Genomic DNA, 13,818 nt, shown 5'->3' on the forward strand with positions numbered 1-13,818 from the left:
TGTCCAGAGCATGGTGTCAACACCTGGTAATGACTTTCATGCTGGTCATCCTGTGGCAGAGGGGACAAGTGAGTACCTGTTAGAGAGAGGATGTCAACTCAGGTGTCCCTTCCTCTTCATGCAAAGCCACTAGTGCTTCGTCCTGGGGCCCAATCCACCTGACTTTACCTAACCATAATCACTTCTGTATGCTATCAAATATGAATTTTGGAGTTAAGTCATAGCAAGATGCCATAATATAACATCAGGCTGCCCCCATCTGTGGGCTCCTCCACTATAGTCTCTCTCCATTCTTAGACCTCCGGGGGACCTCACATGGGCATGGTATTCTATAGCTCTTCCCATAGCACCAGCTAGTCCAGTTAAAAGGAAGGCTGGGAAATGTAGTAGTGCCCATCTTACTTTTTGAGTCCTGTCAGTGCAGTGTGGCACACTGTGTGCTAAGCACTTGATTGTTTTTTGGGTTTTTGAGAGGGTCTCACTATGTAGCCCTGGTTGGCCTGGAACTTGCTATGTAGACCAAGCTGATCTCAAACTCTCAATGATCCATCTGCCCCTGCCTCCTGAGTCCTGAGATCAAAGGTGTGTGCCACCACACCTGGCTATAAGCACTTGAATACTGGCCCAGTTCCAGTAATCCTCCACCCAGCTCTAAGAACTAAGTTTTTCCCATGGTCCCACCATCTAGCTGAGGAAATAGGCATAGGGAGGTGAAGGAAGTCATCCCAAGACACTTGCCTCAGAAAGCCTGGGTTGAGATCTGAACACAAATCCCAGAGCCCTGCAGGTCTCTCTCTAACCCCTCCCCTGGGTTTCTTGCTGATGGCTGCAGAGATTCTCCCTTGCCCTGTGAGGTGGAGACCAGCTCCTGCTGGCTACTCCATCTTGCTGCAGGAGTCATGAATTTTTAACTCTTGTGCAAGATCAACAAGTTCACCTGGAGGAGACAGTAAGAACAGAACAGGCAGAGCCAGAGCAGCCAGAAAACAAAGCACTGTGGACTTCTTCCAGGAAATGTCCACAGGGGAGAGAGTGACCACAAGAAGTTATCCTAGGAGTGCTGGAGGGGAGAGAGCCCCTGCCCACCCAGGAGTCAGTGTCTTTTAAGAAGGGAGTTGGGGGCTGGAGAGATGGCTCAGTGGTTAAGAACACTGGCTGCTCTTGCAGAAGAACCCAGCACCCACATGGCAGCTAACAACTGTCTGTAACTCCATTTCCAGGGGATCCGACAGCCTCTTCTGTCCTCTGAGGGCATTGCATGACACGGGTGCACTTACCTACATGCAGGCAATACACACATACACATAAAATTAAAAAAAAATTTTTTTAAAATAAAGGAGGGAGGTGGGGAGAGATTGCATTTAGGCCATTAAGACTCAGGTTATTTTTGTTTCTGAGCCAGAAGCAGCGTGTATGTGTGCGTGCATTTGCATTTGGAGGCCAGAGGACAACCTCAGACGTCACTGTTTAAATGCTGACCACCTTGTTTTTTTTGTTATTGCTTTTATATTTGTGCATGCCAGTTCCTATGTGCATGTGTGTGTATGCACATATATGCACATGTGCGGAGGCTGGAGGTCAGCCTCAATCACTAGTCACCAATTTTTTTGATAATGAGTCTCTGTGAACCTGGAACTCACTGATTCAACTGGCTAGCCAGTGAGCCCCAGGGAGCCTCCTGTCTCCTCTTCCCCAGCACTGGAATTATGAGCATGATTTTTTCATGTGGGTTCTGGGAGATCAAACGCAGGTCCTCATGGCTTGCACGGCAAAACTGAGCTGTCTCCTCAACCCTGCACTGTATTTTGAGACAAGGTGTCTCAGTGGCCTGGAACTTGCCAAGCAGACTGGCCTGGCCAGATAGATTCAAGTATTCTATCTCTGCCTCAGAAGTGCTAGGATTACAAACACCTGTCGCCACACTAGGCTTGTCATTTTTAACTTTATTATTTATTTTATGTGTGTGTTATGTCCACATATATGTAGGTACACTTGGGTTGTACAGTGCCCACAGAGACCAGAAGAGGGTGTTGGTCTCCTGGAACTGGAGTTATAGTCAGTTGTTAGCTGCCATGTGGATGCTGGGATTAGAACCCAGGTCCCCTTTAAGAGAAGCCAGTGCTCTTAACTGCTCTCCAGCTGCCGTTGTTTTTAAAAAACATGGTTCTGGGGGTTGACTTCAGGCTCTCATGCTTGCCTGGCAAACACTTTACTGACTGAGTTATCTCTCCAGCCCCTCAAAGCAGTTTTGAAAGGTGGGGTCCATCTGGGCAGCTCTCCTCCTTCACTAAGGCTCATTGGTACCAGTGAGGAACAGGGAATGGGTAACCTCAACAGTGGGGCCTGAAGGCTTGGGGCCCTGTCCACTGACATCTCTGGATACCTGATCTATCCACACAGAACAGTCATACCACCCATCACTCCCCAGTGTCCACTGTGCAGGCATGACGCTGATGCGCTCTGGCTGTATAAATTTTTCTTTGCACAGCCCAGGAAGTACCTCCCACTGCCATGACTAGAAGTCTCCTTCTTGGCCAGTTTGTGAGAGAGCAAAAGTAGATCCATGAGGCTCCAAAACCAGGATTCCTTAAAATCTTTATTTAAAAAAAATTTTTTTTTGGAGACAGGGTCTCATGTAGCCCAGGCTGGCCTTGAACTACCATGTAGTGGAAGGTAATCTTGAACTTCTGATCCTCCTGCCTCCACCTCTTGAGGGCTGAAATTACAGGTGTAGCACCATGGGGTGCTAGGGATTGGACCCAGGGCTTCCTGCATGCTAGGCAAGCATTCTGCTCCCTGAGCTACGTTCTAAAGCCAGGACTCTTAACACCAGGTCATTGAGACCCAACAGCCTCTGAATCCACCAAGATGTCCTGGAAACAGCCTTGTGTGAGTCTGGCTCCCCCATGGGCTTTCTATTATGTCACTGCTTTAACATGTACCCCTGGGAGGACCAGTTGGAGCCACTGAGAGCTGGGGGTTACATAGTGGGGTCATATGACCTGGGTGATGTTTGGTCAGGGGACTCAGGAAGACCTGGGTTTGGAGTCAGTGTTTCCATCTCAGAATGAGGGTATAGCATGTCCTGTTCTGAGGACCTTGTGTTCCTCATGGACACACTGGGCTGGGAGAAATGGCCAGTGCAGGTCCAGCCAGCACAAGAGAGCAAGGCCAAATGTGGGCTGGGGTGAGCAAACTCTCCCATGGTCTCCCAGGGTGGGTGCAGGGAAAGGAAGAATCTTGGGGGCTGGCCCTGCTGTCTCAGGATAGTGGGGACAGGTAAGGAAGGGGACTTGAAGCTGCCCATCATTTCAATATTTCTTTAAAGATGGAGTTCCAGGGGCTGGAGAGATGACTCAGTGGTTAAGAGCACTGGGTGCTCTTGCAGAGGACCTGGGTTCAATTCCCAGCACCCACATGGCAGCTAACAACCATTCATAACTCCAGTTCCAGGGGAATCTGATGCCCTCTTCTGACTTCTGTGAACTGCATGACACAGGTGAACTTACATACGTGCAGGCAATACACTCATACATGTAAAATAAAAATAATATTAGAGGCATTTTGAGGCCTCAAGATCAACAAATCACAAACTCAACGTAAAGAAAGCCAAACCTCTTATTATAGCTCAGCACCCTCTCTCCACAAACAGCAGGGCCAGAGAGGAATGGTTAATTAAGAAAGGCCACACAGCACTATCTGGGCCAGCAACCTAGACCTCAAACCCATATTCTAGAGAAGGCTTGAGAAAGTGGCTTAGCTCCCCTAAGACATGAACATCCAGGTGTTCTGCTCTAGTCCTTCTAACCCTCCTCCTCTAGGCCCAGTACCTTGGCTCAGGGTCAATCTAGAGTCAGGAGGCATTTTTCCCTCTACTGGCCCCAAGCTCAGTCTCATGACAGTGGTAGAATATGCTAGCCCTGACACCATAGCCTCCGGGTCTGGGTGGGCTCAGAGCCCTCGACTGTGTACCAGGGATGTATTTCTTATTTTTTGTTATAGGGTCTCTCACATAGCCCAGAGTGGTCTTGAGCTCACTTGGTGGCCTTGCACTTCTGATCCTCCTGCATCCACCTCCTAAGTGCTAGTATTATAGGCATTTTTATAAGCCAGTTTTGTGCAGTGCTGGAAGTGCATGCTAGATACCCTACCAGCTGAGCCTGTGTTTCCCACCTAAAATTTTATTATTTATTTAATTAATGTGTATGAGTGTTTTGCTGGCATGTAAGTGCACCCGTGTCATACAATACCTGTGGAGACCAGAAGAGGGCGTTAAATCCCCAGGAACTGGAGTTATGGATGATTATTGGTTGCCATGTTGGTGCTGGGAACCGAATCTAGGTCCTGAACAAGAGCAGCCAGGGCTCTTAACCACTGGGCCATCTCTCCAGGCCCTGTTTCCCACTTTTGATGTTTTTCTTCTGTAGATTATTTGTGCAGCACATTACAAGGAGCTGGAATAAGACTTTTTTCCCTTTTCCCTTTTTCTCTTTCTTTCTTTCATTCATTCATTCATTTTTTTTTGTCTTTTTGAGACAGGTTCTCCTTGTAGCCCCAGCTGTCCTGGAACTTACTATGTAGACCATGCAGGCCTCAAACTCACAGAAATCCACCTGCTCTGCTGGAATTAAAGGTGTGTGCCATCATGCCTGGCCTTTTTTTATTTTTTCTTTTTTAAAGATTTATTTGAGGCTGGAGAGATGGCTCAGCTGGGTTTTTAAAAATATTTTATTTTTATTATTTTTTGTTGTATGAGTGTATTGCCTGCATGTATGTAAGTGCACCCTTGTTGTGCAGTGCCTGTGGAGGGCGTAGGATTGCCCTGGAACTGGAGTTACAGACAGTTGTTAACAGTTGTCGAACCTGGGTCCTCTGCAAGAGCAGTTAGTACTCTTAACTTCTGAGCCAAGGGGCTAGAAAGATGGCTCAGCTGTTAAGAGTGCTTGCTACTCAGAGGACCAGAGTTCGGTTCCCAGCACCCATGTCAAGCAGATTTATTTTATTCTTAATTGGATCTATTTATGTCTGTGTGGGGATATGTGTACGTGAGTGCAGGTACCAGCAGGTGCCAGAAGAGGGTGTCACATCATCTGGAGCTGGAGTTACAGTTGATTGTGAGGGGGTGCTGCGAAATGAACTCTGGTCCTCTACAAGAGCAACAAGGGCTCCTAACCTTAGAGCCATCTCTCCAGGCCAGGGATTAGTTTTTAAAAAGAATTTTAAGCCAGGTGTGGTGGTACACGCCTTGAATCCCAGCACCCAGGAAGCAGAGGCAGGTGGATCTCTATGAGTTCAAGGCCAGCCTAGTCTACATAGTGAGTTCCAGGACACCTGGAGCTACAGGGAGACCCTGTCTCAAAAAGACAAAAAAAAAAAAGAAAAAAAAAGAAGAAAAAAAAAAGAATTAAAAAGATCTGTCATTGAAACTCAGATTTTGCCAAGAGTGAATAGAGAGGGCTTTGGAGACAGACTTCCCTGCTTCAAATAGCAGCTCTTCTTTACTGTGTGACCCTACTAAGTCAGGCAGCTTCTCTGGATCTCAGTTCCCTCATCCATGAAATAGAGAGGCTATCCTGCCCTCTGGTACAGGTATGTGGTAAGGGTTCGATGTGCTAATGTATGGGAAATGCTCTGGACAGTGTCTGGTACCCATCCAACCCTGAGTGAGTTTGCTATTAGTGTCAGCCTATAAGGCCCCTGCTTGAATGCTAGGGATGGGGACTTCACTCCCTACCCAAGGAAGCTTGTTCTGTTGGATGGCACCCTTCCGTTAAAGCTGGCCTTCTGGCCTGTCCCTTCCTGATGGCTTTGCACGCTAAGGCCAGCCATCAAGACACCCAACCAAGGTGAAGCCATACTTGCTCAATGGTGTGCTGTCTTACGTGCTCCCCTTAAGCCTCTTATGGGGTCCTGTAGCTGAGAGCCCAGAGTATGGATATCTGAACTGGGTCAGATCTAGAAAGGAGAAGGATACCGTCCTTCTGGCTAGGACAGTCATTGCTTTCCAGAACTTCTGTGCTGGACCAAGTGGTGTTAGAACTCACTGCCACAGTCCCAGTCCCAGCACTTAGAAGAGAATTTGCCAGCACATCCCAGCAGACAGGGAATGGATTCTGGAGTTAAGCTGACTTTGTACCCCAGATCCATCTCTTCCTGCCTGTGAGGCTACAGTCAGTTTCCCCATGTAAAATAGGCTTAATAACAATAATTCCTATCTGGCAGGAATTATCTGGTAGGGCTGGACCAAAAAATTGATGAGGTGCAGGGGAGAGGGGATTGAAGAACACAGCTTAGAGTTCTTACTTAGCATACACAAAGCTCTGGGTTCAATCCTTGGCACCACATAAACCTGTAATTCCCGCACTTGGGAGGTGGAGGGGAATCAGATGTTCAAGGTCATCTTTAGCTATATAGGAAGTTTGAGGTCAGCCTGGGTTACATGAAACCTGTCTCAAAAGTAAAAAGCCAGCAGATGATTTCCAGTTTGGTGCCCAGCACAGAGGGAGTGGTTAATAAATAGCAAGACCGGTGGGAAGAAAGTGGAGTGAGGTGGGCCCTGGCCCAGGACCTCCATCCCTTGTGGGCAGCCCCTAGGCTTTGGCCCCTTGTGGCCTGCTGCTTCTGATGCGGAGAATGGATGTGTTAGAGTGTAGAGGTGAGTGAGGCTCAGGCCCTGTGCCCCTCCTAGAAGCACATGCTGCGCATCCTGCAGTTTTATGTCATAACCACTAGGTGTCGCCACACAGCAAAAAAACCAAAGTTTTCAGACCCAAGTCACAGCCTCTAGAATTCCTAAGTTCTTTGTCAGCTCCAGCAACCAAGATGCCCTAAGGGACAATTGCCGAATTTTCCTCTCACCTTTCTTCCTGGCACAGGACCCAGCCACACAAGATCTGTCCCAGAGCCTAGCCTGCAAGGCCACCCCATCTTTGACTTTACCCGCCTTTGTGGTGAAGTGTCTTCCCTCCACTCAGCCTGTGCAGATTGCAAGATATGCTTTGTCAGGTATTTCAGTTTACCAGTGACCTTGATCTTGTGAGTCAGGTGTGTTCATCATTGCCCGGCAGATTCAGAAACAGGCTCTGAGGTGGGCGTGGTCTGGAGTCCCTCTGAGGATGCAGGTTTTGATCTTTGATTCCAGAGGTCCAGCTTTCCTTCACTCCATCACATGATTATGCCAGAGATTCCCCATGAACTGTGGACTTCTTAGGGGTGGAGGGACACAGCTCATGGAATTCCTGTCTGTAACCATTGGGCCCAGCACCTTGCCTGGCAGACAGTGCTCAGTAAGGCACCTCTCAAACTGGGCAGTGGCTCAGATGGTAAAGCACTTTTCTCATAAGCATGAGGATCTGATTTGGGATCCCCAAAACTCATGTATAAAACTGGGTGTCACCAGGCGTGGTGGCACATGCCTTTAATCCCAGAACTTGGGAGGCAGAGACAGGTGGATCTTTGTGAATTTGAGGCCAGCCTGGTCTACATAGCAAGTTCCAGGTCAGCTGGGGCTACAGGGAGACTGTCTCAAAGTGTCTTCCCTCCACTCAGCCTGTGCAGATTGCAAGATATGCTTTGTCAGGTATTTCAGTTTACCAGTGACCTTGATCTTGTGAGTCAGGTGTGTTCATCATTGCCCGGCAGATTCAGAAACAGGCTCTGAGGTGGGCGTGGTCTGGAGTCCCTCTGAGGATGCAGGTTTTGATCTTTGATTCCAGAGGTCCAGCTTTCCTTCACTCCATCACATGATTATGCCAGAGATTCCCCATGAACTGTGGACTTCTTAGGGGTGGAGGGACACAGCTCATGGAATTCCTGTCTGTAACCATTGGGCCCAGCACCTTGCCTGGCAGACAGTGCTCAGTAAGGCACCTCTCAAACTGGGCAGTGGCTCAGATGGTAAAGCACTTTTCTCATAAGCATGAGGATCTGATTTGGGATCCCCAAAACTCATGTATAAAACTGGGTGTCACCAGGCGTGGTGGCACATGCCTTTAATCCCAGAACTTGGGAGGCAGAGACAGGTGGATCTTTGTGAATTTGAGGCCAGCCTGGTCTACATAGCAAGTTCCAGGTCAGCTGGGGCTACAGGGAGACTGTCTCAAAAGACCAAATAAAACAACAACAACAACAACAAAAAACTGGGTGTGGAGACAGGGACCTGAAATCCTAGACATGGTAAGATGGGAGGCAGAGACAGGAAGATTTCTGACAGCTCAGAGCCTAGCTAGCCTGACTTATTGTTACCAAATTCCAGGCAGATGAGAGATTCAGTCTCAAACAAAAACTGGAAGGTACCTTTGATGGTAAGCATTCACTGTCACCTTGACAGGAATTACCTGGGAGACAAGCCTGTGTTAACTGATGAGAAGATTCATCTCAATTGTGGGTGGGACCCCTCCTTGGGAAGCTGTCCTTAGCCCCTGGCCTCTGAGCAGAGTCACTACTCTGAGAGTGGGAACCCAGTGGGCCTCAATTTGCCCCACAGCCCTCCTAGGTCTTGGTCACTTCTGAATCCAGGGTTTCTCTCTTGGGGTCTAGCATGGTCAGGAGCCCCCTTGCTGGCAAGGCTAATGTGACATGCATACTTCCTGCCAGGGCAGGCCTTTTCCCTCTGTGTTTGCTTTTTTCACAGCTCACTGTCCTTAAAGCTCACATGCTAGTAAGAGCAGATGGTAAAACTTCCAGAAAATCTACAAGCTGGCTGTTAACCCCTGCCATTGTTAAAAAAAATACATTATTTACTTGAGAGGCAGAGGCAGGTAGAGCTCTGTGAGATCGAGGTCAGCCTGGGCTACAATGGCAAATTCCAGGCCAGCTGAAGCTGCAGGGAGACGCTGTCTCAAAAAGACAACACAAATCAACCAAAACAAACAAACAAACAAACCCTTAAAGTTACAATATAATCATTTATTTAAAAACAAAGATAATAAAGATAATATGCTTTTTTTGTTTTTTTTTTTGTTGTTGTTTTTGTCTTTTTGAGACAGGGTCTCCTTGTAGCCCCAACTGTCCTGGAACTCACTATGTAGACCAAGCTGGCCTCATACTCACAGATAATATGCACTTTAAACTCATAGTTTCCTAAATATGTCAGTATATTTACTTAGTGTTTATGCCTTTTAGGTTGCTTATGTCTTGGATCTGTGGATAGAAATACCTGTAGTATTGGACTAGGGCTGAGGGTGTAACCAAATTGGAAGAGTACATGTCTAATGCACACAAAGCCCTGGGTTCAATACACAGGACTACAAAAACAAGGAGTTGTGGTGGACACCTATAATCCTGGCATTCTGAAGGTAGAGACAGGAGGACCTTTTGGCTCCTGTCCCAGTCCAAGGACATCTTTGGCTACATAGCAAGTTTGAGGCCAGCCTGTGCTACGTGAGACTCTGACCTTAAAACAATAATAATTTTTAAAAAGTACTGAGCTACCTTCATAAGTTCCCATTTGGTGATATTGCATTGATAGTTTGAAAGCATCCACAATGGGAGAATTGACATCCTCGGAATTGGCAGCCATAAATCAGAACCTTTCCCCCCACCCCCAGAGATCCAACTGTCACACTGTTTACAAGGCTGAAAACCAACCTGAGGAATACAAGTGGTTAGGGAAGTCCTGTAGAGCTGGCTGGGGCTGCATTTGGACCACAGCTGGTAGGCAAATGCCAATGATGACCGCTTCCCTTTATCAGATACACATTGTACCAGCAGTCGAGAGACTAATACAGTCCACATACTTGAAGATGGCAAAGTGGGGGTGTGGAGAGGAAAAGTGCCTCATCAAAGCCTACAGGTCAGATCTGAGCCGCGATTTTAATCACTGCTGTGGTATTGGCCGTATACCAAGAGCCCCAAACTCACGGGGGAGTCCAGGGATAGTACGCGGTAATGTGTGTGAAAGGCTTAGTGCAGATTTGGCTGGAGCAGAACATAGTAAACATTAATTTACCAAGTGGCATAAGAATGGGATCAGGATCCACCCACATTGAAATCTCAACTGGGTTGTTTTCTGATTTTGCCATCTTTGGCCAGTCAAACCTCTTTGCTTATGTAAGCCTCTTGTTCCCGCTGCAGAAAGAGGGATAATAATAGCTACCTGGAAGAGCCGCTGGGAGGACGGAGATAAAGGATGTAACGTGTCTGGTGAGAAGTGGCTGCTTTATAAATGGGAGTGATTGTCCGGGATTATCTTTTATTTCATGTCACTCAGACAAGCAACTCTTCACAAGTCTTGTGCAGACGGCCGGGGATGCAGCTGGAGCCCTGGAGGCAGGGTCAGTTCAGTGCAATGCCTGGCCATCCCACCAGTTGGGCCCTGGCTCTAGAAGGGCTTCAGAAGCTTGGGACGCTGTTGCTAGGTGCAGGTTGCTAGGCAACGCTCTGTTTCTTCTGGCCTGGCCACCTTTACCTCAGGAGGGCCGGCTTCTCTTGAGCAGCTTGATCCTCCTGTGGTCTCTGCCAACCTCAGAGCCAGCTGCAGAGGGCAGGTGAGGGTGGGGCCCCCTCCTGGCCCCCATGAGAACACAGCCAATTTCCAGAGGGCAGTGGGCAGGGAGGAAGTTGAGTGAGAGACAGAGAGGTGGGGCTGGGTACCAACAGCAGAGAATTCCCCGGGTAGGAGGTCATCTAGTCATTTATTCCCTGAGAAGAGGAGTAGAGGATCAAGTCAGGGGACTAGGGGTCAGGTACCCAAGGTCTGAATCTCAGCTCTGTCAATTAAGAGCATCAGTTCAGTCCTTGACACCTCCAGTTCTTGGCTGTAAAGTGGGGATGATAAGAATGAATGAGGCGTTGGAAAGATGACAGACAAGCCAGCACGAGAGAGAGTGGGAGCTGAAGATGGGTTCTTCTTTCCATTTGGGGTATGGGTGTCTAGAGGACAGGGGCCTGTGAGAAGGATCCGGCTCAATGAAGGGTGGTTGTCACTGCCAGCGTCTCTAGAGCCTAGGATTCAGACTCATGAGCATCTCCTGGGTTCCTTCTTAGGCCCGTGGGGCCCTGCCCCACAGCACCATGATAGGAAAACTCCCTCTTGGGGTTGTCTCTCCTTATGTGAAGATGAGTTCCGGGGGCTGTTCGGACCCTCTGAAATTTTATGCTACCAGTTACTGCACAGCTTATGGTGAGGACTCCCTTGTGTGGGAACTACCTTCAGGACCCTGGGTGGGAAGGGAGGGGGCTCCCCAAAACAGAGGGGCAGCCCCTACCTCAGTCAGGCTACAGAGCAACCTGCCGCACAGAACTATCAGGTTGGCCCTGTCTGGTTGCCTCTTCCCTGGCTCTGTCACTGCAATCCTGTTACCTTGAATCTGCCACATGGATCTTGTGTTTCCATGCCATTGGCTCCATTTCCACCTGTCTCTGTCCTCTGGAGGGCTAGATGTATACAGCTCCTGTCACCCTGGCTGTTAGACTTCCCTTGGCTTACTGACCCCTGGGCCCTGGGGGATGCTGGCCCTGCCATGAAGCCACTCCTCCCCGTCCCCTGACCTGTGGTCTTGTCTCTCCCTTTCCCCTTGGCAGGTTGGGAGGGGTTCAAGCCTCACATGGGCAGCCATTCAGGCACAGGCTACAAATCTAACTACCGGCCCCTGGTTTCCTACCAACCTTACCTGGATACCCTGGACAACCTGGGCATGGGGTACGGTCTATAGTATCCCTTCCTTCCCACCTCCACCCTGCTGGATCCAAGCTTTCAGAGATGGCATTGATCCTGGCTCCAAGGTGGGGCCTGGGGTCTTTGGTGGCTCTGGGCCTACTGCCCAGCTTGGGGCCCTAAGGCCAGTGGACTCTTGAGTCATCTGGGAAAGGGCTGAGGGAGGTGGAAACTTCCAGGCATAAGTAATGGCCCTTCCCCCAAGGACAAAGGCAGGTGGCTCTGGTGGTCCTACCTCTTGTGTCCTCCTGCCCCTTAGGGAACAAATCCGGGACAGTTCCCAGTCTGTGACCAGTAACAGTTACTGCCCCCTAGAGGTGCCTGATGGCAAGTATCCCTTGCCCTGGAACCTGCACCAGACCACCTCTGGCTATGGGCAGGAGAAGCTCAATTCAGGACCACTCTCCAAAGAGGTCAGTGCAGGGCCCAGACTGGGACGGGGTGGAAGTGAGCCCCAGGCAAGGGCAGGAAGGCTGGACGGTGGGATCCTTCTAGCAAGCAGGAACAGCACTACCAACTGTTATTCAATGTTGCGATGACAGGGTGTGGAGGAGCCATAGTTTGGGGTGAGGGGCCACTCCCTTTATCCACTGTGCTCCATCTTTATCCCTGCCACCCCCTCCATCCCCTCCCTCATCCATTTATGTCCACAGTCCTGTCATTATCCCTACCTCTACTCAATCCTCAAGGTCACCAGCATCCCATTCATATGTTCAAGCTGTCCACTACCACCTTCACTGCCCCACAGTCATGTTATGATCACCCCCATCTTTGCTTCCATCATCATTAGTACCACCCGTCAGATCACCACCACGGCCAGGATGGACAGGTATCCATCCATCCAACCAATGTGCACTGAGCACTCTTTCGAATTTGGAGGGAGTGGGCTGGGGCTGGGTAGAGTGTTCGCCTAGCGGAGATAAAGCCCTAGGTTTGATCCCCAGCACCTCGTAAACCAGGCGTAGTGGTGCACACTTGGTGGCAATCACAGAGCTAGGCAGATGGAGGCAGCAAGTTTACAAGTTCAATGTTACCTTCAGCTACATATCAAGTTTGAGGCCAGCCTGGACCACATGAGACCCTGCATTAATAAATACATAAATAAAGTCAGAGGGGGTAAGAGCAGGGGAAAATACAACATAGGAGAAGGAGAGATGAAATAGAAAGGAGTCAGGAGAGCTTGCTGTGGAGACTCTGGGCAAGCCTCAAGCCACAGCTACCCAAAGGAAGAATGCTCCAGACAGTACCAGCTGTGAGTACAAAGGCCCCGAGGCAGGAGTGTCTGGAGTGAGAAGTCCAGCAAGTACCTGCAGCAGCGTGAGGATGCAAGATGCTTCGGGCTCTGAATACCCTAGGGATCACCCTGGCTTCATTGTTAAAGGGCCACTCAGGCTGCCATCAGTTTCTCTGTAGCAGTTGAGGGCAGAGTCAGGGTCAGAAAGTGACTACCATCCCATCATTTGCCAGGATGGTCATTGACATAGCCTCTTCCAGGTCAGGAAAGTCCACTTCGACACCCAGGATCATGGGCCCCAATCCATCACAGGGCTGGAAACCAAGGAGGTTCCCATGTTCTACCAGCAGCAGGGCAAGGCCTCTATGGACTGGGAGAATTCCCACTATGTAAGTGGCTGGCCAAGGCTAGGGTGGGCAGGGCTGAGGGGCTATAGTAGCCTCCTTCTCCTGTGGAGGTTGGGCCTGTGCTCACCCAGGGAGCTACTAGATGTGGGCTCAGCCCTAAGAAAAACTCCAGGGAGCAAGGCATTTGCGATTCGATAGTTTCCAAACTGCCTCAAAGTGGCCACCACGCCAATCACGCTTCTCTCTCTCTCACTCTGCCCACAAGTCCCACACCCAAGCATACATGCGTTTCCTCCCATCAGCCTTCACCCTCCATCATAACCCTATTGCTCTGTCTGGGTCCCTTAGGGTTGTTCCCAGAAACCCAGCATGGTATGTGACTTGGAATTGTCTTGGAGACATTTGGGACTCTGTGAGGTTAGGCTTATAGAAAGAAGTCTCATAGCCAGGTGTGGTGGCGCACGCCTTTAATCCTAGCACTTGGGAGGCAGAGGCAGGTGGATCTCTATGAGTTCAAGGCCAGCCTGGTCTACATAGTGAGTTCCAGGACAGCTGGGGCTACAGGGAGACCCTGTCTCAAA

The 13,818-nt window shown here is 49.4% G+C and overlaps 1 protein-coding gene across 2 annotated transcripts in view; it reads left to right on the top strand.

Moving 5' to 3' along the window:
* The first annotated feature begins 11,013 nt into the window (after positions 1-11,013).
* Positions 11,014-13,818, top strand: part of Ppp1r32 (protein phosphatase 1 regulatory subunit 32) — a 7,158-nt gene continuing 4,353 nt past the window's right edge. For both annotated transcript variants that reach the window (XM_008827095.1, XM_029560616.1), the window contains exons 1-4: positions 11,014-11,122; positions 11,524-11,641; positions 11,916-12,069; positions 13,151-13,279. In XM_008827095.1, the coding sequence (XP_008825317.1) occupies positions 11,014-11,122; positions 11,524-11,641; positions 11,916-12,069; positions 13,151-13,279 (510 nt within the window). The remainder of the gene's footprint in view (positions 11,123-11,523; positions 11,642-11,915; positions 12,070-13,150; positions 13,280-13,818) is intronic.

The sequence above is a fragment of the Nannospalax galili genome, unplaced genomic scaffold (assembly GCF_000622305.1).
Source record: "Nannospalax galili isolate Female #2095 unplaced genomic scaffold, S.galili_v1.0 scaffold1051, whole genome shotgun sequence".
Lineage (NCBI taxonomy): Eukaryota > Metazoa > Chordata > Mammalia > Rodentia > Spalacidae > Nannospalax > Nannospalax galili.